Source organism: Ascaphus truei, chromosome 7 (genome assembly GCF_040206685.1).
Source record: "Ascaphus truei isolate aAscTru1 chromosome 7, aAscTru1.hap1, whole genome shotgun sequence".
Lineage (NCBI taxonomy): Eukaryota > Metazoa > Chordata > Amphibia > Anura > Ascaphidae > Ascaphus > Ascaphus truei.
This window is the reverse complement of record NC_134489.1, coordinates 39527131-39550422: the sequence shown is the minus strand read 5'-3', so window position 1 is coordinate 39550422 and position 23292 is coordinate 39527131. Positions and strand designations below refer to the sequence as shown.

At 45.4% G+C, this 23292-nt stretch overlaps 2 protein-coding genes across 7 annotated transcripts in view; one reads left to right on the top strand and one right to left on the bottom strand.

Moving 5' to 3' along the window:
• NR1I3 (nuclear receptor subfamily 1 group I member 3) overlaps nt 1-13808 on the bottom strand; it is a 38444-nt gene extending 24636 nt beyond the window's left edge. The window contains exons 1-3 of one of the 3 annotated variants that reach the window (XM_075607820.1): nt 13634-13808; nt 6044-6291; nt 1054-1184 (exon numbers count right to left, since the gene is read on the bottom strand). In XM_075607820.1, coding sequence (XP_075463935.1) covers nt 1054-1184; nt 6044-6291 — 379 coding nt within the window. In that variant the 5' untranslated portion in view covers nt 13634-13808. Of the gene's footprint in view, nt 1-1053; nt 1185-6043; nt 6292-9686; nt 9842-13633 lie in introns of those variants that run through there. The other 2 variants (XM_075607819.1, XM_075607821.1) reach the window with 2 other exon arrangements.
• Nucleotides 1-23292, top strand: part of PCP4L1 (Purkinje cell protein 4 like 1) — a 374963-nt gene that overhangs the window by 19269 nt on the left and 332402 nt on the right. Inside the window, exon 1 of one of the 4 annotated variants that reach the window (XM_075607829.1) lies at nt 18167-18314. The exons of the other annotated variants lie outside the window; for them this stretch is intronic. Within the exon in view, the coding sequence (XP_075463944.1) occupies nt 18306-18314 (9 nt within the window). The 5' untranslated portion in view covers nt 18167-18305. Of the gene's footprint in view, nt 1-18166; nt 18315-23292 lie in introns of those variants that run through there. 4 annotated transcript variants of the gene reach the window in all.

The window sequence follows — 23292 nt, the reverse complement described above, 5'->3', positions numbered from 1 at the left end:
CTGTGCAGTGTGTTATTGTGAGCGGGGATCCTTGCACTTACTGTGCAGTGTGTTATTGTGAGCTCGGGTCCTTGCACTTATTACTGTGCAGTGTGTTATTGTGAGCGTGGATCCTTGCGCTTATTAACTTATTACTGCAATGTGCTAATTGTCCCGTTTTCCTCACTCCCTGGGGGAGGTGGGGGGGGGGGGGTCAGTTCACAGCTCCCTCCTCCCCCAGTCTCTCCCGGGGGAGTTCATGCCTAGCTTCATCTTAGTCTAGTTCCATTAATCCGCACTGAGGATGATGTGTATTGAAAGTACATCAAAGGAGTCAGTGGAATAAACACAGCAAGGGGAAGCAGGAGGAGGGGGAGGCCTATTTTTAGATTCCTTCCTGAAGCTGTCTGCATCTCTGCATGGATTAGGCAGCGGGATAAAGCTACTTTGGATAAAACCTACAATGGTGCATCGCTGGATAGTGAACCTGCCACAGTATGGTTGCCCAGTGACAAACAGCAAAGGCTTCTGGGATCTAGAATACAGGCACATGTAACATTACAATCGTACACCTGCCTATCTCTAATGGACTCTTTTGCCGCCAAGCACCAAGGGAGAAACCCTTTCACTTTCCTACTAGTAATTGCTTTGGGTTAAGGAGCAGCAGGGACCTGCACGGTATGAAAGCAACATAAGCAGCTTCATGGTTTAATGCAGGGGTACTCCACTCAAATCCGCAAGCCCCCCTCCCAACAGGTCAGGTTTCAGGATATCCCTGCTTCAGCACAGGTGGCTCAGTCAAAGACTGAGCCTCTGAGCTACCTGTGCTGAAGCAGGGACTGATGGAGCCACCTCTGCTGAAGCAGGGATATCCTGAAAATCTGACCTGTTGGGGGTGAAAGGGAGGGGGTGGTGTCCTGAGGACTGGGGGGGGGGGCTTGAGCACTGGAGTTGAGCCCCCCTGGTCTAATGGGTTCTGTGTTCTGCAAAGTAATGGCGCTGAGGGCCTGGAAATTGGCTTTGCAGCTAAAATGTGCAAGTCCAGTGGAAGAGCTTCCATGTTCCCAGACTCACTGTCTTTTCTCATGCCCACGTCCAGGCACTTCTGGAGCCTGCAGGCTTGGCATTGCCGCCGCTTGACTTTGTTGATGGGGCAGGTACGGACGAAGGGGCAGGTGAAGCGAAAGCCCTTGGTGATGGAACGCCTGCAAAGTAGAGAGGAGAGAAATTAACTATGTCACCCTATTGTATGTATGTATGTATGTATGTATGTATGTATGTATGTATGTATGTATGTCTTTATTTATATAGCGCCATTAATGTACATAGCGCTTCACAGCAGTAATACATGTGACAATCATATAATAAATAATATAAACAACACATAAAGGGGAGAAGTGCTTCAGACATAAAAGTAACAATTGGGAAAAGGAGTCCCTGCTCCGAAGAGCTTACAATCTATTTTGTTGGTAGGAAGAACGTACAGAGACATTAGGAGGGCGTTGTGGTAAGTGCGTCTGCAAGGGGCCAAGCTTTATGTATGAGGTGTTAATTATCAACCATGGAGCTACTCATATGCTTCGTTAAGCAGGTGTGTTTTAAAGTGGGTCTTAAAAGGTGGATAGAGAGGGTGCTAGTCGGGTATTGAGGGGAAGGGCATTCCAGAGGTGTGGGGCAGTCAGTGAGAAAGGTTTAAGGCGGGAGAGGGTTTTAGATACAAAAGGGGTAGAGTCGGGATGTTGCATAGCAAGAAATTAGGGCTGAGATATGAGGAGGAGCAGAAAAGTGTAAAGCTTTAAAAGTGAGGAGGAGAATTGAGTGCGAAATGCAGGATATGATAGGAAGCCAGGAGAGGGATTTCAGCAGGGGAGACGCCGAGACAGATTTAGGAAAGAGTAGAGTGATTCTGGCAGCAGCATTTAGGATAGATTGTAGGGGAGACAGGTGAGAGGCAGGAAAGCTGGACAGCAGGAGGTTACAGTAGTCGAGATGGGAGAGAATAAGGGTTTGTGTCAGAGTTTTTGCAGTCGAGCAACAGAGGAAAGGGCGTATCTTGGTAATATTGCGAAGGAAAAAAAAAAGACAGTTTTTTGCTATCTTTTGAATGTGAGAAGAGTATGTAAGAGAGAAGTCGAGTGTGACCCCTAAGCAGCATGCTTGGGCTACTGGGTGAATGATCGTACTTCCAACAATAATGTGGAAGGAGGTAATAGGGCCAGGTTTGGGAGGAAGTATGAGGAGCTCAGTTTTTGCCATGTTAAGTTTAAGTCAACGGAGGGCCATCCAGGATGATATCGCAGAGAGACATTCAGAAACTTTAGTCTGTACAGCAGGTGTAAGGTCAGGGGTAGAAAAGTAAATTTGTGTGTTGTCAGCATAGAGGTGATATTTAAACCCAAGAGATGTGATTAGGTCACCTAGAGAGTGTACAGAGAAAAGAGAAGAGGTCCCAGGACAGAGCCCTTGGGTACTCAACAGAGAGATCAATAGAGGAGGAGGTGTCAGCAGAAGAGACACTGAAAGTACGATGGGAGAGGTAAGAGGAGATCCAGGATAGCGCTTTGTTACGAATGCCAAGAGTATGGAGAATGTGAAGGAGAAGAGGGTGGTCCACTGAGTCAAATGCTGCAGAGAGGTCAAGTAATATGAGCAGAGTGTAATGACCTTTATCTTTGGCAGCATGGAGGTCATTAGTTATTTTACTGAGGGCTGTTTCAGTGGAGTGAGCAGTGCAGAGGCCAGATTTTAGAGGGTCTAGGAGAGAATAGGTGTTGAGAAAATGGTGCAAGCGAGAGAATACAAGACGTTCAAGGAGTTTAGAGGCAAAAGGCAGGAGGGAGACAGGTCGATAGTTAGAAAGACAGGTAGGGTCAAGCTTGCTGTTTTTGAGTAATGGTATAACTGTTGCATGTTTGAAGGAGGAGGGAAAGGTACCAGAGTAGAGGGAGGAGTTAAAAATGTGTGTGAGCGTTGGGATTATAGTAGGAGCAAGAGGTTTTAGGCGATGGAAGGGAATGGGGTCAAGAGGGCAGGTGGTAGAGGGAGCAGAGGAGATCAGCAATGACACATCCTCCTCTGAGACAGTGGAAAAAGAGTCAAGGAAGGCAGGAGGAGAGTTGGGAAGAGGTGTAGGATGGGAGGAGAATACAAAGGGGATGGCCTGATGTATGGATTCCACATTTTCCTTGAAAGTGTTGGGAAAGTCCTGAGGTGAAATGGAGGAAGAAGAACAGGCAGCCGAGGGTGGTCTGAGTAGGGAGTCAAAGACAGAGAAGAGTCGGCGTGGTTTAGACTTGTGCGTATTGTATTGTATGTCTTTATTTATATAGCGCCATTAATGTACATAGCGCTTCACAGTAGTAATACATGTGACAATCATATAAATAACAAATATAAATAACAGGTCATGGGAATAAGTGCTTCAGACATAAAGTAACATTTAGGAAATGGAGTCCCTGCTTACAGGAGCTTACAGTCTAATTTGTAGGTAGGAAGAACGTACAGAGACAGCAGGAGGGAGTTCTGTTAAGTGCGTCTGCAGGGGGCCAAGCTTTATGTATCATGCGTATAGTATTAGCCGAAGTGCTACTCATATGCTTCTTTAAGCAAGCGTGTCTTACAGTTGTGCGTGTTGATTAGTGAAGAAAAGCAGGGTTGTTTAGCCTGAGAGAGGGCAGATTTGAAACAGGACAGCATACATTTGTAGAGAAGGAAGTCTGCGAGAGTGTGAGTTTTCCTCCAGAGGCGTTCAGAGGAGCGAGTGCAGGAACGCAGCATGCGCGTGTGGGAATTTAGCCAGGGTCTGGGGTTCAAAGGGCGAGAACAGCAGAGAGAAAGCGGGGCATGTAGATCAAGAGAGGAGGATAAGGCAGAGTTGTAGTTCCTGACCAGGTTGTCAGGGTCTGAAGCAGAACTGAGAGAGAAGAGAGAAGAGCGTAAAGTGGAATCAAAGGCTGGTAGGTTAAAAGAGCGCAGGTTTCTGCAGAACCGAGGGGTAGATGGAGATGAAGAAGGGGAGAAACGAGAGAGAGAAAATGAGATGAGGTGATGGTCAGAGAGAGGAAAAGGGGAAATGGAGAAATTGGAAAGAGAAAAGTTTTTAGTGAAAACTAGGCCTAGGTAGTGGCCATCTCTTGTGGGTGCTGGCTGCAGTCCACTGTTGAAGCCAAAAGAAGAGGTTAGAGAAGAACCAGGAGGCCCAAGGGAGAGAGAGGTCATCGATGTGGCAGTTGAAGTCCCCAAGGAGAAGAACAGGGGAGTCAGAGAAGAGAAATAAAGAGAGCCAGGATTCAAAGAGAAAGACAGAAGGGGGGTGAGTAGAGGTAGGCGGGAGATACATCAGGGGTGCGCAAACTTTTCCCGTGCGCACCCCTGCCTGCTCTCCTCGCCACCCCTCCTTTCCCCCCGCTCAGCCCCGGCCTCAAATGACGCGTGACGTCACGTTGCCATTGTCATTTGACGCCAGGTTACCATGACGACGCTTCGCTGGAAGGGAAGTGGGTTATAGAGGCCTTGTGTGGTCCCCCGGCTTTTAATTTAAATGCCTGCGGGGAGAGTGTGGGACCTCTATAACTGATGCGCTTCCCCTAGAAAATCCATCGCCCCCCAGTTTGTGGACCCCTGTGAGGGACGACCACTGCATGGATAGTGAGAGGAGAGAAGATCTGGACAGTGTGAGCCTCAAAAGAGGGAAAAGCAAGAGAGAGGTGAATAGGAAGGGTTCGGTAATGGCAGAGAGAGGAGAGCAGGAGCCCCACGCCTCCACCCCTGCCATCAGGGCACGGAGTGTGGGAGAAGGAAAGGCCACCGTAGGAGAGGGCAGCTTCCAGAGCAGTGTCAGACTGAGTGAGCCAGGTCTCAGTTATAGCAAAGAGAAGCAGGGAGTGAGGGAGAAAGAAGTCATGTACAGAGAGGAACTTGTTAGAGAGGGAGCGAGCATTCCAAAGGGCACAGGAGAAAGGGAGAGAGGAGGGAGGGTGGCAGGGGATGGGTATGAGGTTAGAGGGGTTGACACCCAAAGGAGTAGAGGTTGCATTTGGCAAGCGAGGACGAGAGCATGTAGAATTAAGGCAGGATTGGGAGAGATAACCTCAGAAGCAAGGAGGAGAAGCATGGAAAGAAAGAGAATGTGTGAGGAGGATTTGTAGGGGTGTGTTTTAGTGCAGGGTGTATAGCTGTGTATTGTCAGAGGGCGCAGGTAAGAAAGGAGTTCATGTGAACTGAGAAGTGGTGAAGGAAGGAGAGATGGAGATATATGAATAGAGTTAGAGACATAGGGGCCTATGCAGAGAGCAGCGGTGGAATTAATTGGAGATAGTAATAAATAGTACCTTTTTTGGCGTGATTTAATCTCCATATGCAGAAAGGTCATAAAACTGCATTTAAAATCATGTCTGCATATGGAGAGTTTCAACCGGCGATATGCGCGCTGTTGAAACTTGTTGTAAAAAAATCGCGTTTTTTTTTTTCCCCCCACCGGCCGCCGAGCTCCAGCTTCTTGCCAACTTTTGTTGGCGGAGGTAAATGTTGAAAATCGCGCCATTTTGTTGGCGCGAACAGCCGCTAGATGGCGATCGCGCCTTTCTGAATACGGACGTTTTTAACACTGGAGAGATTTAGGTTCTCGCCAGCCGCGCGGCGAGATTTTCAAATAAAAAAAAAAAAATGGCGCTTGTTTCAAAACTCGCCATTACCTGCCTTTCTAAAGGCAGATTTTGCCAAAAAATAACGCTGCTCTCTGCATGAGGCCCATAATGAGGCTGGTAGAAAGAAGTGCGTATTTTGAAAAGAAGGGAGATCAAGGCAAATAAAAACAGTAGTGGTGGCATGGCAGCAATAATTTAGTGCCATGATGTGCAGTCTGGGATAGACTCTCTCACACAGTAGGATAGACTCTCTCCTACTATGGGAGAGAGTGGATTAGCCATAGGCTTTTATATTTTTTTTGTCACCCTACATTTAATAAAGGGTAGGCTCATTTCTGGGTAAGCCCATGAAGCGATAGACTCCACGGGACTTGAGTCTCTCCTCTCTTATTGTAACCCTGTGGTTGTAAGACTCTTACCTGAAGAAGCCCTTGCAGCCCTCACAGGTCATGACGTGAAAGTGGTAGCCATTGGCCTTGTCCCCACACACAGCACACACCTTATCCTCTGCTTCGGGGTCATTGTCTTCACTCTCGCTGGCCTTGCAGCTCATCACGGACGTGCCCATGGAGCTGGAGCTGCTGTTGCTGGTTTCCTCGAAGAGGTGATACATGGCTGGACTCCAGACTTGGCTGGAGATCGATGCACCCAACTCGGGGCTGTTCATCTAGCAACCCGAGAGAACACAATGGGTCACACAGTGGAAGGAGAAGGAAAGGACACGAGGGCAAAATGGTGCAAAACAAGAATGTATCTAAATGGGTCAAAATCCTATTGATTTTAAATTGGATTTTTGTTCTGTGATACAGATTGTGCAGATTTGTACCACTTTTGCCTTGGTACCCACGACAAAGACTTGTAAGAGCCAGAGTAGCTTTGGAGAAATATGACTTATTGTAGTTACGTCTTGTTCAAAATAAGAGGATGATTATCCCCTTTCCATTTTGTTCAGAGACAGAATTAGACGGCAGATAAGAACCACATCGGCCTCCGTATCTGCCCATTTTCCTTTCCCCTGTAAGACCTCAGACCCTATTCGATCTTTGGCTTTCTCTTGTACGACACCTCTGGCTATTCCACCCTTAGGCCTCGTCCAGGGTGGTGCTGAGCGGGCGCGCGTGCTCACGCTGAACACGTTGCAACAATGCACGTGGCCTGCGTGAGCGGGCGGGCGCACATGCTCGACGCTCAGCCGCTTGCCGAGCAAGCAAAATTGATTTTGCTGCTCGCAACCGCGTCACGTGAGCGGTTTGCCTAAAGAGGGCGAATCAGCTCCGTGACGTCGGTGCCGCGCCCCCAGACGCGCGCGCACCTAGCCGCCCAGGAAAAGCACGGCCGAGCAGGGCGCAGCGCCGGAGTGCCAGCGCGCCTGTTTCCACCCTGGACGAGGTCTAACTCTGAAAAAGCACCATATTTAATAAGCATAGTGAAGAAATACCAACAGTCCATCCAACCTTCACTGGGGCAGCCACCAAAAATGATTCTTTACATTCTGAGTTCCATGAGTCTTTCTTATGTCATTGTAAATACCCTCATCATTCCTACCTAGAGACACCCACAATGTTCTCAGTATTTTCGGGGCCACCCTGTTATAAGTTATGCACCTTTTACACAATATAAAAGTGATGATACGTTACAAGCTTCTGAACAACATATATACATGTTGGTGGCCACATCTGTTTTACCACCGCCATTTAACCGGACTTCTCTATTAAATAAAACCAGTCTTGCCAATGGGACTGCTTAAGGATAATAATCTCAGATGGAATATTTCTGGTTCTCTGCCTTTTCCAGGGTGACGGTGTTTGCAGAACATTGCGTGCTGCTGGCATTGCTCAAACAGTCTTTATCAAGATAAGGTATCTTCTCTTGGAATCTGTAGCATCTGAAAGCCTTTGCACTGGCCCGTGGAAAACACCCTGAGGTCTCCTTCATCCATCTTCCAAACCCACTCACCAGACCGAATAGTATCACACCCCATTCATCACATGTCCAGTTGGGCCTGTTTATGAAGATTGCAGAATGACTGGATTCCACAGATACTGAGAACGAACCAGCTGTCAAGGTCCAGAGACTGTTGGAGACTTTAGGGTTCTGCACATATGATAATGCAATAAAGTTGGCTTTGGATATTTCACTGAGGTCTGTAGCCTCTACACAATATGCTGTGAAGCCATCTTCCCTTCGCTTGGGAAGAGGTTAAGCTTCATTTATTTGAACAGGTCTCACATTTGTCTAAACAGAGCAAGACCATTTCACAGCATTTGTTTAATCTATGAGATCCTGGAATGACTTAGATTTTTTTGTTAGCGTTGTCATGTATCAGATCCCATAACACTGAGGCTTGACCGTCCTGTTCCACTACATTTTTGTTTACAAACCCACAGCTTTGACTATGTCTGGAGCTAGAGAAGCATATTTGAAAACAGGATTGCCTACATTTCAGAGCAGAATCCTCACTACCACCATACTGATGCTTCGTGCCCTGTCACTGTTTTCTCTTCACCCCCAGCGTCCGGCAAACACATTTAAAAAAAAGGAATTCAAATATTGCAAAATAATCAGGATGTTCGACTTGTTTCCCAACATCCTGGGGAACCAAACATTGGCAAAAACATATCTGACAGGGTGGAGAATCCCTGCATAGAGCTGAGCAGAATGCAAAAGGGTTAATACAAGTGAGATCCTTAGCATTGAGGCTTCTGGATTGGCTCTTCCACAGAAATAATGGAGGAAACAGGTGTCTGCAATCAGTAATGTTAACGGGGGTTGAAGGTAATAACGAGGCCCAATCAGTGATCATCCTGTTGAGCACAAGGAGCAGGAAACCGTTATCAGATCCTAAAAGCCAGAAGTCCAAAGGAAAGGAAGCGGTGAGTTGTCAGGCAGTTAGTTATCTTCCTGTTCTTGCTACCCAACAGAGGATACAATTGTCTATGCCTTGGTAGACTTTACTGTTGTGGCAGATATAGTACATACGGTATATTTAAAACCAGAGACAGAACATGAAACACAGACAGAGCTCAGTGCTACATCCATTAAAACAAATACACGGTACAGTGCCTATATATATCTCAAATGGAAATATAACTGTATGCTCATTTGCATGTCTTAGGCAGGTCTGCATATATATATATATAATATATATATATATTTATATATATATATATATATATATATCTTTTGAAAAATGGTCTTTTAGTTTAACTTTTTGGCCAAAGTGTCGTAAGCCCTTGAGCCCCTCCAAGGCAGACCACGTCTCAAGGGTCCTAACACTAATATAAATTCTTAATAACCTGTACATTACCAGGAATAATGGTTTATAATAAATCTGTCAAAATTAGTTGCATAGTTCAATATGAGCTTATAGGGTTTCTGTATGTTTTACATACGGTATATGCAAGAAAGGATTGGATGGTTTGTTAGGGCGAGCGGAGTCTGCTACGCAAGACTATACTGACTGCCATATTCAAACGTTGGATTTTTAGAAACATACAATTTGACGGCAGATAAGAACTACTTGGCCCATTTCCTATCTGCTGCAAATCTCAGACCCGATTTTGATCCTTGGCTTTATTTTGTATTTTTTCCCTTGTGAGACACGAGTGGCCCATATTGCTCTGGGTTTTCGTTTGCCTCCCTCTGGAGCAGTATATGTGTAGCATGAATATTTCACACAGTTAAAGTTTAGCCAATGGACAAATATTTCTACAATACAGAGTTGTGTATTTAAGTACACAAGCCAAGGGTCTCACCCTGTTACGATGCGGCTATAACTGGATACATCCTCTTATCATTTGTGTCAAGTAACCCATTCTAATGCTCCATATAACCCGTCCCAATAACACACGGTCACAGCAAAGTATCTTGATGCATTGACACAACGTCTTGGTGGACTCTTTGGTAGTCCGATGGTAATAGGGCCATATTGGGAAAGAGTCTCATAACCCTCCTAATTTTGACTACAGTGGACGGCTTCTCGGAAATAATGCGCGCGTCTATTCAGCAGTGAATTGGTTAACAAGATAACGTGACTTAGTGGTTTTATGAGGTTCACCTCACCTGGCATATTAATCCCCACTTGTAAAGGTGCTGAGATTTCTCAAAGACCCGTGTGCCTCTGTAATCCCGACCGGTACAATGACCCAGTCGGTCTCGCCGTTGGGACGTCTCTCTCTCTCTCTTCCCATGACTTTTGTTTTGTTTTTTTATACGCAGAACGGAATTTGAACTTTGAACATGAAAAAGGAGGAGGAGGAAGCAGCGTAATAATGTGGGAGGGGATGGAGGGAAAGCAGAAGGAGAGCAAAAGGGAAAAAGAGTGATAAAAACATGTTGGGTAAGAGACGGAGGAGAGAGGAGAAGGAAACAAGAGTGGGCCCAAGTCAAAGAGAGAAACTGTATGTTTCCGAGTTTGTTTCCTTGTTAAATTGTGCTTTTTTCCCCCAAAAAATATTTCAATATTTTTAGTGCTTTTTCATTCGTTGGTTTTCACGGAAGTCTGGGAATTTTGTCAAAAGTACGCAAAATGCCCATATTTGGCAGGCCGTGCCCACCTAGTGCTAGTCTCTGCAACTAGCATATTTAAAGAACGCAGCGATTTTTTTTCTGGTGAATATTTGAGGCGTTAGCGCTCAGGCGAATATTTTCGAATGTGGATGTCGTTGCAAACATTTTCGGGAGCGACAAAAGTCCCAAATTCACCAGTTTTGCAAACTTGTTTGGAGATTTCTCACACCAGTAAGCCACCCTGTCTTCTAAAACAGGGGTGATCAACTCCAGTCCTCAAGACGCCCCCAACAGGTTAAGTTTTTCAGGATATCCCTGCTTCAGCACAGGTATCTCAATTGGTCCCTGCTTCTGCACAGGTGGCTCAATCAGTGGCTCAGTCTTTGACTTGAGATATGCGGAAAACCTGACCTGTTTGGAGGGGGGCGGGTCTTGAGGACTGGATTTGAGCACCCCTGTTCTAAAACGCAAACTGAAAACCCACGGACATATCATCGGCCGAGCCCCTGGGTCCACAGCAAGCGAAAGTCGGGCAGCACGGGCAGGACCGACCCTAGGTTATAGGCCGCCCTTAAGCAAGTACTATTAAGGCCGCCCCGTTTTCCTCCCCCCCCCCCCCCAGGATTGAAGCAGGGGGTCTCCGGAGCAGAACTGCAATGATTTCAGCCCTGGGGGCCCCCTGCTTCCCGAGATGCATACGTAGGGGGTGCCAGCAACTCTGCTGTTTAAATGTCCCACGTCACGTGTGGGCCAATAGGAAGCCGTGACATCATCCCTTACGGCTTCCTATTGGCCCCAAGTGACGCGGGACATTTAAACATGACGGAGATACCGGCAGCACTCAGGAAGCAGGGGGTGCCCGGAGCCGAAATCCACACGGTTCATCTCCGGGGACCCCCTGCTTCCCACCTATTAAAAAATAGTGTCGCCAGGAGGGGTCACGCCTTGAGACCGGAGGTATGCCTAGGGACGGGACTTCTTCCTCCCGGCTCTACTGTGGGTCTCTAGCCTGCTATGGAATACATCCATTTTATGGCCGTAGCGCCTCTTATCTCTAGTGCTGGGTTCACACACCTGTCACCCTTTCAGTCCCAAGATGCTTCACTGCATGTTTCTTCCTCTGTCACTGAAGGGGTTAACCTCTTTTATAGCTACATGGGTATTAGCTTTGTCTTGCACTGCATGACTCCAGAGAGAGAGAGAGAGAGAGTGTTAAAGGGACATTCAGTCTCACAAACATACCTGCCAAGTATCCAAGGACTCAACAAGTGCCGGGTGTGGTTTCTGCACCAATAAAATATATTTTAACACTTTTTTTTAACCCCTTTCTCTGCGCGAGACCCCCAGAAATCATTGCAAAGCCGCACGCAGGCTGAAACCATAATTAGAGGTCTGTGTATATAGCCTGAGGGTGTCCTAAAAAAGAGAGGCATTTTAAATATGCGTCTCTCTGTATCACTGTTTCTGTGCTTGCGATGTTGGCCGGGGTGTACTGAGGGGAATTAGCTGCTAGGGTGTACAGATTATAATGAGATCTATTCCTTCTTCAATGTCAAAACCCTCTTTCAAGTTTGAATTTGGCTTCAATCTTCTTTCAAATGGATCTGCATCCAGTGTAAGAAGCTCCATTATAATAATAATAACAGCATGTTCTTGTATAGCGCTGCTAGTTTTACGTAGCGCTTTACAGAGACATTTTGCAGGCACAGGTCCTATGTTTTGGTGCCTGAGGCACATGGAGATAAAGTGACTTGCCCAAGGTCACAAGGAGCCGACACCGGGAATTGAACCGCTGCCTCAAACTCACTGCCAGTCAGTGTCTTTACTCACTGAGCCACTCCTGTGTACTCTTGATTATTAAGGATTGTTAAGGGCAAAGGAAAAGGAGGTTTTTATCTGTGTGTACTTGCACTCCCCAGGAGTTAGAGGTTCGCGTAGTTTAATATTGCTGTATAGTATGTGCGAGTGTGTCCATTGCTTTGATGCACATACTGACTATGGCTGTTCCTATGTCAAAGTGATTTTAACTAAGGAATTAAGCTTCCCCTCTTCTCTTTATCATATTAATGGGGCACTGATCAGCCAATCAGAATTCACTGTGTGTTGTGGAATTCCTCCAATTGGCTGTTCTCCACGCTCTGCTGGTTCATGGTTTATGGTTTATAATAAAATCCAGATTTCGGCCCCAAGCAAATTCATACCCTGTTTAACCCCATCAGTGCTAAAAGGGTCTGCATTCCACTGAAGGGTGTAAGCAAGCTTTTTTACGAATGGAAAATATGAAATATTTGCTAAATAAAAACAGATCTATATTAAAAGCATAGTGATATTTCAGCTGGCTAAAAATAGCCAGTTTGTGCGCATGCGCGGGGAGAGTGAGGGGCATATTGGATAAAAGTCCGAGAATTTTGTCATTATGTAATGAAAAATTCTGCACATGTGGAAGCCGTTCGGAGCCGTTTTGGCAATTGCTGCATATTGAAAAATAACGCAGACTGCAGTCATTCCTGCCCCCTAGGGCTTCTAATCTCAACGTGACTATATGGGGCACAGGAGGGGACGGGAATTCTTAAAGATTCTGCATCTCCCACTGCAGAGGCCTGAGGTTCCGGTACAGCAATACTTAGCGAGGTGGTTAAAAAAAAGGTGTAATAGAAATGTTAATTTTCTGCTGTTCACAAATGGCAAAGCTGGAAAGGGAAGGGCTGAGCTACATAGTTGCATAGTTACATAATAGATGAGGTTGAAAAAACACACGTCCATCAAGTTCAACCTGTGCTAAATTTAGACGACTGATACTTTCCGGCATATTAAGTTAAATGCCATTTTCTGCCTTCTTGTTTTGCTTTGTTTAAAACGACTTGTTTCCGGTGGAGTTTTTTTTTTTTTTTAACCCGACGCGTTTCTTCTTCACAGTCGTGTGCGGTTTATTTCTCGTGCCCAAATGAAGGCCTCGAGTTTCTCAAAAGTGAACCCCGGTCACCCAGTTCAATCCACGTCTCTAATTTCCAGAGACTCTCACCATAAAAACTAGAACGCAACGAGTGCCGGGTGTTTAAAGATAGAACAGGACTGGTCCAGCCTTCCCCGGGCAATCTAGACAGACTCGAGTGGCAACGTTTCTATCTTATCTTAGGACATTCGTTAGGATGGACTAATGTGTTCCTAAGGAGTTCCTAATGTGTTCTTAATGTGGACTTAAACCGCCAACGCAGCACCCTAAGCTTCTAAACTAGATGTGCATGGGTTGTTGTTTTTGCCTCTATGTTGTATAGCGGTTTGAATACAAGTTTCAAGACACCTCACTTTGCTCTGTTGCATTTAGCTGGAGTATACACAAGAACACAGAAATCACCAGGTGCTCCTGCGAGGGTTCCAGATGGGAGGAAATAATACAGTATATTAAAAGCAAAATATGAAATGTAATAATATACAACCGGTGTCTTTTTGCAGCTCGAGTGTGCAGCAGGAAAAACACCCGCAGCACTCTCTAATGTTACCTTTCTGTCGCAGGATGTGCAAAGCAAGGACTCGGAGCGCGTCAGCAGGCGAAACTCAACGGCAGATTGTGTGACACCGCACTTCTCTTGCTGTGTCCTCTGCCTTTTCTCCCTGTCACCACCTCCAGTGCTTTACGGGGAAAGTGAGCGAGTACGAGGAGGTAGATAAAAAAAAAACCATTGCATAAAGTTACCCAGCATGCTTGGGGAATGAGGTAAAACCTGCCCATCTTGTCCTGCGTAGAACACTCTGTACCTGTGTTGATATTAACACAGCCACCTGTCCCGCCCTCTCTGCTGCTTCCACCCAGCTGCACTCATGCTAAACGTCACAGCCAACTCTGGGATCCATTTGGTGCCCTGATGCACTCTGGGAAATGTAGTTTCTCTCTCTCTTGTTTGCCTTAATTAGGCCAGGGTGGACAGACAAACATTGGTTGTTAAGAGCATGACAAGAGAGGTGGGGTTGATTTCAATCTCTACAGTGCCAAGCTGGCACCTGTAACGTGTACCTCAGTACATTGAGGCAGTGCAACAGAAAGGGGTTTGCAAAGGTGCACTTGGTGGATGGGTGAATACTTTAGATTGTAAGCTCTGTGGGGTAGAATCTCCCTCTGCCTTATATTATCATTTACTTGCTGTTGTTAGCCCCATTGCTTGTACTTTATTATCACGGTACTTTTTGTAAAGTGCTGCGTACACAGTTGGCTCTGCATCAATTGCAAAACTACATTTGTAGTATATTTATTAGAATGCGAATGTGGTCAACAATATGTAGGCAGAACCAAAAGAAGTCTAAAAGAACGATTTTTAGAACATAGAAATAATATTCTTAAAGGGTTAATGACCCATAGTGTCCCTAGACATTCCTTTATAAACATAATAAAGATCCAGCCAAATTAAAGATCACAGGAATAGAACACATAGGGCCCAACGAATATGGAGGAGACAGGGTGCTAAGGCTGAGACAACGAGAAACTTTTTGGATACATCAGCTTAACACCCTGTCTCCAAATGGGTTAAATGAAGAAATTGATATGGCAGCTTTTTTGTAAAATAAAATAAATTATATATTTTTTATTACAGATTGATGAAATTGGAAAATTAATCTATACTTAGTTATTTTATAATGTTTTATAACCATGTAATGGTATTGCTTTGCAGTGTTCACAGAGTATTTAATTAATTATTTAAAGGTACAATAAAATTATGGTTTTACTTTCTTCAATATATAATTATGTTTATGCTATTAAAGAATATTTTCTAATCAAGCTACATACTCGCGAGAACACTGTAGATTAATACTAATAGGGCACCGATGTACAGAATTGATCAATTGATGTCAATAACTAATTGTTTAATGAATTCATGTTTGCTATATAATGTCGTGACTTGAGCAACCAGCAATGAACGTGCCCCTGAGGAAGAGGACAAGCGTCCTTGAAACGCGTAGGGCGGACATTGCTAAAGGTTGCTGCTGTGGCTGGCACTCGGCACTAAGAGAACACAGTGAGCAGGGATCCTGGAGTTCCGTCTTCGGAGAAGAAGCAGGTGACTGCCCATAATCCAACCCCCCGATCGACGTCACGCGCCGACGTCGCGAGTCATCTGACGCGGAAGCTGAACGGTTGCTGATCGGGACAACGAGGAGGGCCGTGCATCAACGCAGCAGAAGAAGCGAAAAACGTCCAGACACCCCTGTTCCGGCGGTTGTTATTTATACCGAGATGCCTATACCAATTTTTATTCTGTGAGTTTTTATAACCGTTTTTATTTTCCATAAATCTGACAATATTACCCTATGGGCCTTGCGCTTTTTTCTTTTTTCTTTCTCTGGCTCTGCATTAGGCCTCAGCCATGCTCCCTGCTTGCTCGCGGAGGCGCGCTGAGGCTCAGGGAAAGCGGGTGCTTTCCCTGGCCTTGCGGTTGCTTACCACACGCGCCGTCAGCGGGCCGGGCCGGGGGCGGGCGCGTCACTGGCCGGGGGCGGGCCAGTGACGTCACGGAGCTGCTTCGCCCTCATTGGGCGAACCGCTCACGTGACCGGCCTGTCGCGCCGGCAAGCGGGGGAATTTTAAATTCCCCTAAGACCTGCGCTTCCGCAAGCGCGCGGAAGCGCAGGTGAGCTCCTACTAAAGCCGCTCTAATTGCGGCTGTAGGGGCTCAGTGCTGAGCGGGAGCGCGCGTCAGCACGCTTCCGCAAGCACGCAGGGAACATGGCCGAGGCCTTAATACAGTTATACATACAGTATAGATACAGTGACAATCCAAAAACAGCTAAGTATAACACAAGGGACTTTTCAGGCCAAAGCTCATCAACCTTATCAGTGTTGTGTGACCATTTCCCAGACTCATTTTGGGGACTTCATTAAGAAAGCTACGTTTGTAAGTTTTTAAACTTTTTGTGACATTTTACCACACTTCCTGAGGTGATCAAAGGCTTTGCTGTAAACTCCAAACTTTGTTACAGCCGCCAGCCCCTCTGACAGGTTAACCCAGGGATCCTCAACTCCAGTCCTCAAGACCCCCCCAACAGGTCAGGTTTTAAGGACATCTCCACTTCAGCACAGGTGGCTCAATTGGTCCCTGCATCAGCACAGGTGGCTCAATCGGTCCCTGCTTCAGCACAGGTGGCTCAATCAGTCCCTGCTTCAGCCACTGATTGAGCCACCTGTGCTAAAGCTGGGTTATCCTGAAAACCTGACCTGTTGGGGAAGATTGAGGACTGGAGTTGAGGGCCGCTAGGTTAATAGACTATGCATGGTGACTATATGCATGGTGACTATATGCATGGTGACTATATGCATGGTGACTATATGCATGGTGACTATATGCATGGTGACAAAACCGCTCTGCGTCACAGCGCACTTTTCTTTGCCTTGATGCACAGAACCTACGGAGCAAACCCTCAGCTTGTGTTGGAAAAGAGGACTATTAATGAGGCAGCTCGGGGAGCGCTGACCCTGAGGGACGCACAGCTTTCCATGCGCATTTATGACGATTAGCAAAGTGACGCCAGGCGCGTGGCACTCGGGGGGGGGGGGGGATAGCAGAGCCGCGACCTTCGCTTATAACTTTATGGGGGAGAGACTCAGTCCGGTGTGCGGGATATTTCTCATCTTTCTAGTGATATTCCCTAAATCAGTTCATCTCTTTTCTATAAGCGGAGCGAGTGGTGATACTCGGCCCTGGTGTCTTTTACGCCAAGATCATTTGCGATGGCTGCTTTACCGCTTAGGCGCTGTCGGGTGCTGCCACGCGTTGCAAACCTTCTCTGGGGATTTTTGTTTGTTTTTTTTTAAAGCCCCCTCTCATTTCTTTCAATAGCTACTGAATGTGAAGTAAAGATCGCAGTTAACCTTTTCCGTGCCAATAAAGGGCTTTCTCACCACGTGCGAGTAAATCTGACAAGAAGCAGGAAAAATAATAATAATAATATACAGGTATATTTATATATATATATATATATATATTCTCTTTAATCAACGTCAAATCTGCTGCCTCTCAGTCCCCGGGAGAAAAAAACATGGCTGCGTGCCAGAGACTACATCTGACAATCCAGCTGTTATAATCCGCTGCCTGGGCATCATCAAGAGTATAGTGTGTAACCCTTTCACTGCCATGGGGGGCTATGAGATTGCACCTGAAGTGGGAGATCTTGATTCTAGTTCCCATTCAGCAAGATCTTAGGCCGAGGGTGGCCAACTGCAGTCCTCAGGGGCCATCAAACAGGTCAGGTTTTAAGGATATCCCTGCTTCAGCACAGGTGGCTCAATCAAAATGAATGAGCCACCTGTGCTGAAGCAGGGATATCCTGAAAACCTGACCTGTTGGTGGCCCATGAGGACTAGAGTTGGCCATCCATGGTCTAGTTCATTGGTCGGCATGTCTCACGGATCAATATCAGGGACAATTTGAGCTTCTTCACCAAATGGCTATATTCGAAAGGATAAGTACTGACTCTGTAGACATGGGGCGGCCAACTCCGGTCCTCAAGGGCCACCAAACGGGTCCGGTTTTAAGGATATCCCTGCTTCAGCACAGGCGGCTCAATCAATGACTGCGTCCCCTGTGCTGAAACAGGGATATCCTGAAAGCCTGACATGCTGGCGGCCCTTGAGGACTGGAGTTGGCCACCCCCGGCCTTAGTCGTGTTGAAAAATTAGAGTGTCAGCTCTTTGGGGGTAGGAAATCATTGCGCACCATATTAACCCCTTATGCACATCCATATAAGAATACGATATTATTTGTGCGACCTTGGGCGAGTAACTTAATCTCTGCCTGCCGCGGATGCTAAAATATTATATTGCAAGCGTCTATGGTCAGGGATCCGGCGTCCCCGCCTGCATAAAAAAAAGAAGGGGACCCTACTCTTGCCTTCCCAGCAATGAAAGGGTGGGAAGTTCATTGCACCGAGTAAGCAGCATCCATGCACCAGGCAGGCACTCTGCACCCTTTTTTGGAAATGCAGCAAACGGATGCAGAGATCCCCATTGGCTGCAAACAGCTGTCACTCACAGCCAGAGCTCCGGCTACATAAGGATGCTATATATGTGTGTGCGCCAAGCAGCCTGCATCCCAGAGACAAGGGTAAATAGGGAGAGAGAGAGAGAGAGAGAGGTGCTGGAGCAGCTGGCAGAGAGATCTGCACAGTCACACAGGAAAGGTCACCATGAGTGAGGTGAGTTTGGGGGCTTTGCTCAGTCTGGTTTTAGGGATGTTGTCGCTGGTATACACTCAGGCTGGAAGTAGGGGTGCAGGGGGACCTGAAGCCCCCCACCCCTGGGTTTATCCATTTTTACATGATGGTAATGCATGTATGTTACTGATGTTTTTATATGTACAGTAACCCCCCACTCATAGAATGAGTTCCTGCGCTTCTGCTGGGATAGATTTGGTGTCTGGGGAGTTGGATTTTCCATGGGGTTAACTGATGCCCTTAAATTTCCATTTCGGTTTCACATGCTGCTCACATTTTGATGCAGCGTTAGTTGGAATATATGAGGGGTGAGGGAGACGCAGGTAGAGGAAAGGGAGAGGGCAGAATGGGCAAAAAGGGGGAGAGGAGAGAGAGAGAGACAGACAGAGAGACAGACAGAGAGACAGAGAGACAGACAGAGAGACAGACAGAGAGACAGACAGAGAGACAGACAGAGAGACAGACAGAGAGACAGACAGAGAGACAGACAGAGAGACAGACAGAGACATGTTAGAGGGAGAGAAGAGAGAGAGAAAGAGATGGAGAAATAAAGAGACATGGATAGAGAGCACGAGAGGAGGATGGAGGGAGGGAGAGAAAGAGAGATGGTTACAAAACACAGAGAAAATACTGGATGGAGAAGTCGAATATAATACATAGTGTATATAAAAGAGAGGTTGAACGAAGTAAGAGTGAATGAGAGAATGATTAAAAAAAAATTAGAGAACAAATGGCAAAAAGAGATCTTTACATCTATAAAGAGAGGGGGGCAAGATGGAAGAGCGAGAAAAAGGGAGAGAGAGTGGAAGAAGTAAGGAGTATATTCAGGTGTTTAATTGTATCCTGTGTCTTACTGTCACCGTATCAATGTACTTTGCTCCATTATTGCACCATGTGGCTCAAAAGGAGGAGTTAGGGAAACAAGAAGTGCGAATGTCTTGCATTTCAGGTTTGCAAAAATGTTCACGAAAACGTTGCGATTTTTGTATGTCCGCTGGTGTTTTCATGAAGGTTTTAATCCTGCAGAGGTCACGGATTCTCTGGTTCAAAGGGTAGAAATGTAACCAATTCTGATTCTCCTCCGACTCTCTCCTCCGACTCTCTCCTCCGACTCTCTCCTCCGACTCTCTCCTCCGACTCTCTCCTCCGACTCTCTTCTTCCAATAACCCTATTAAAAATCTCTATTAGGGAGAAGTTGCTCAGTGCACATATTAGAATAAGTTACACTTTGTCCAATCTGTTCTGTACTATCTTTGCCAATCTCCTGTTTTATTTCTTAGTGTTGATAACTGTGGCGTAAACTTCCCTGGATAATGGGAGTTAGGGACAGATATCTTACATGCGATACAGCCGCAACAACACGCTGCTGGCCCTTCTGGCAGCAAAACGGTTAAACTAATTGCTGTGCTCGGAGGAGAATACACAGACCACAAAGAGTGAGTGAGAGACAGGCAGTAACGCAGAGAGAGAGGAAGTCATCAAACCGCATGTGAGAGGAATAGAGTGCCAGTTACAGAGAGGGAGAGAGGGAGAGAGAGTATAAAGAGAGAGAGAGAATATAAAAAGAGAGAGATGAGACTGTGCCAGCGATGTGAGCTAGGAGAGGTAGAAGATGAAACACACTTTCTGCCGCGCTGCACACAATACTCTGAAGTGAGGAGTGCCCACCTGGAGAAACTCACAGCTCTTATCCAGAACTTTAATAATATAGAAGAGAACCAAAAAATAGCGATCCTCCTGGGAGAAGAAGAAACTCCAGCAGAACTGGCTGCACACTATATTAAGTTCTTTCAAAACCAAAGCTATCTCACATTTTAATCTGGTCTGTAACTGTTACATACGCCCATAATATATATTATCTTTAAGTATGCATGCAATGTCTTGTATATAATGTATAACCCTGTTCACTTATGTAACTGTATTTGTAACCATGTATATTATTTGTCATCTTAACTCTGTGCCCAGGACATACTTGAAAACGAGAGATAACTCTCAATGTATTACTTCCTGGTAAAACATTTTATAAATAAATAAAATATCAGCACCTGTCACAGGCAGAGAGACGCCCACTAACCCCCACATCCCTGTGTCTAACCGTTACCCATGTACTGTGTAATCATTATACCCTACCCACAATTATTCATGTACTGTGTAATCATTATACCCTACCCCCTATTATTCATGTACTGTGTAATCATTATACCCAACCCCCTACTATTCATGTACTGTGTAATCATTGTACCCTATACCCTGTTATTCATGTACTGTGTAATCATTGTACCCCACCCCCTACTATTCATGTACTGTGTAATCCTTATACCCTGCCCCCTATAATTCATGTATGTGTAACCATTATATCCTACCCCCTGTTATTCATGTATGTGTAACCATTGTACCCTACCCCCTGTTATTCATGTATGTGTAACCATTATAACCTACCCCCTGTTATTCATGTATGTGTAACCATTATAACCTACCCCCTGTTATTCATGTATGCGTAATCATTATACTCTATACCCTGTTATTCATGTACTGTGTAACCAATATACCCTACCCCCTATTATTCATGTACTGTGTAACCATTATACCCTACCCCCTGTTATTCATGTATGTGTAACCATTATACCCTACCCCCTGTTATTCATGTATGTGTAACCATTATACCCTACCCCCTGTTATTCATGTATGTGTAACCATTATACCCTATACCCTGTTATTCATGTATTGTGTAATCATTGTACCCCACCCCCTACTATTCATGTACTGTGTAATCATTATATCCTACCCCCTATAATTCATGTACTGTGTAACCATTATACCCTACCCCCTATTATTCATGTATGTGTAACCATTATACCCTACCCCCTGTTATTCATGTATGTGTAACCATTATACCCTATCCCGTTATTCATGTATGTGTAACCATTATACCCTATCCCCTGTTATTCATGTATGTGTAACCATTATACCCTACCCCTGTTATTCTTGTATGTGTAACCATTATACCCTACCCCATACTATTCATGTACTGTGTAACCATTATACCCTGCCCCCTATAATTCATGTACTGCGTAACCATTATACCCTATCTCCTGTTATTCATGTATGTGTAACCATTATACCCTATACCCTATTATTCATGTATGTGTAACCATTATACCCTATCCCCAGTTATTAATCTATGTGTAACCATTATACCCTGCCTACACCCTATTATACATGTACCGTGCAATCATTGTACCCAACCCCCTATTATTCATGCTTTGGCAATACTGACATTTTCTTTCGCCATGCCAATTAAGCTGATTTGATTTGAATATAAAGAGAGAGAGAGAGAATATAAAGAGTGAGAGAATATAAAGAGAGAGAGAATATAAAGAGAGAGAGAGTAATAAATATATATAAAGCAAAAGGTGGCACTGTGTGCTCATTTGCATGTCATTTCCCAGAAGGGATTCTGGGAAATGACATGCAAATGAGCACACAGTGCCACCTTTTGATTCAAATATATTTTGACATGGACCCCTATAAGATTATGCTTGCTGCATTTCACAGCTTTTCAGCATAACCTGGGTTAAGATGCATAGCCAGAAAATAGTTACCAGAACTGGTCCGGTGACAAAGAGACAGCACACAGGGGAGCGCTACACTGAGGAAGATCCCTGTCGAGGACCGAAATGTTGGTGTGTGTGTCCTGTGTATTCTATAATACAATTGTTTTTCTAACCACTGTGTGCTTTCTCTCTGCCACCGGACATATATATATGTATATATATATATATGTATATGTATAGAGAGAGATATTTTAGGATAAGAGCTGGGTCACAAAAAGGGGAAATGGTGACAAATTGTGTATTATTTGGAGGCTTTTGTGAAAATATTCTGCTCACTGCTGGTATATAACAAATACAATTGCAATGCCTTTTAGTGCCAAGAGGCCATGTAGGGGTTAAAATTGCAGACAGGGCAGCTTCATGGAACATATACCCATTGGGGACAGGTTGATATTAGTGTCTACCTGTATCTCCCCTCTCCCCCCCCCCATATAACTCCCCCCCCCCCCATATAACTCCCTCCAGCACAGAAAACCAATGGCTGATTTACAGGTTCCTCTTAACCTCTGCACTGCTGGGAGTAACTTGGGTTACCTACAGGTTTAATCATACAGATACAGAAAGAAATGTTAATTAGAGAAATACAGGGAGACACAGAGAGAGGGTTCATTCATAGTATGATAAAGCAGAAGGCAGATAGAAGAAATAAATAATTCAAGGTGATGCAGAGAGATATACAGAGATGCGGAAAAGATGTATTCATTGAAGTACAGAGAAAGACGGGACAGAATGAATTCACGCAGACACAGGGAGAGGATTCATTCATAGAGGGGGAAAGATGGATACCTATAGGGAGAGGAGATTAATCTATAGGTAAAGAGGAAGGATACAGAGAAATACAGCAGGAGAAACAGTGACAGAGGGGCCTATTCTCGTAGCTCCCAAGCCGTCAGTGTCAAACTACGAAGTTTGTCACGTTCACAAGTCGCGGAATAAAATGCGAGAAAAAATACTGTTCTCTATTGCATATCGCATGCATTAAACCGCGTCTAAAAAAAAAAGAAGTGACAAAGCGCATGGTTAAACAGCCAAAACGCCCGGATTGGACGCGCTTTTGAAGCGGAATGACCTGAGACGGGGCTAACGCCATCCCCAGTCTTAAATATGGGGTTTTCTGAGAGCGCAAACCCCATATTTCAGGCTCTGGGTGGAACTGGCAATACCAATCTCGCCGGTTTTGATAACGGCGCTACGAGAATTCCATTTGTCGTCCAAAAATGCGAGTTGAAGGCTTTTTGGACAAACCAATTCGGATTAGCACTGCCGGAGTGACACCGTATCTGAAAAAAAAATAATCTTTACCCGCATGGATTGGACATGCAAGTAGGGCTTACAGAATAGCAAC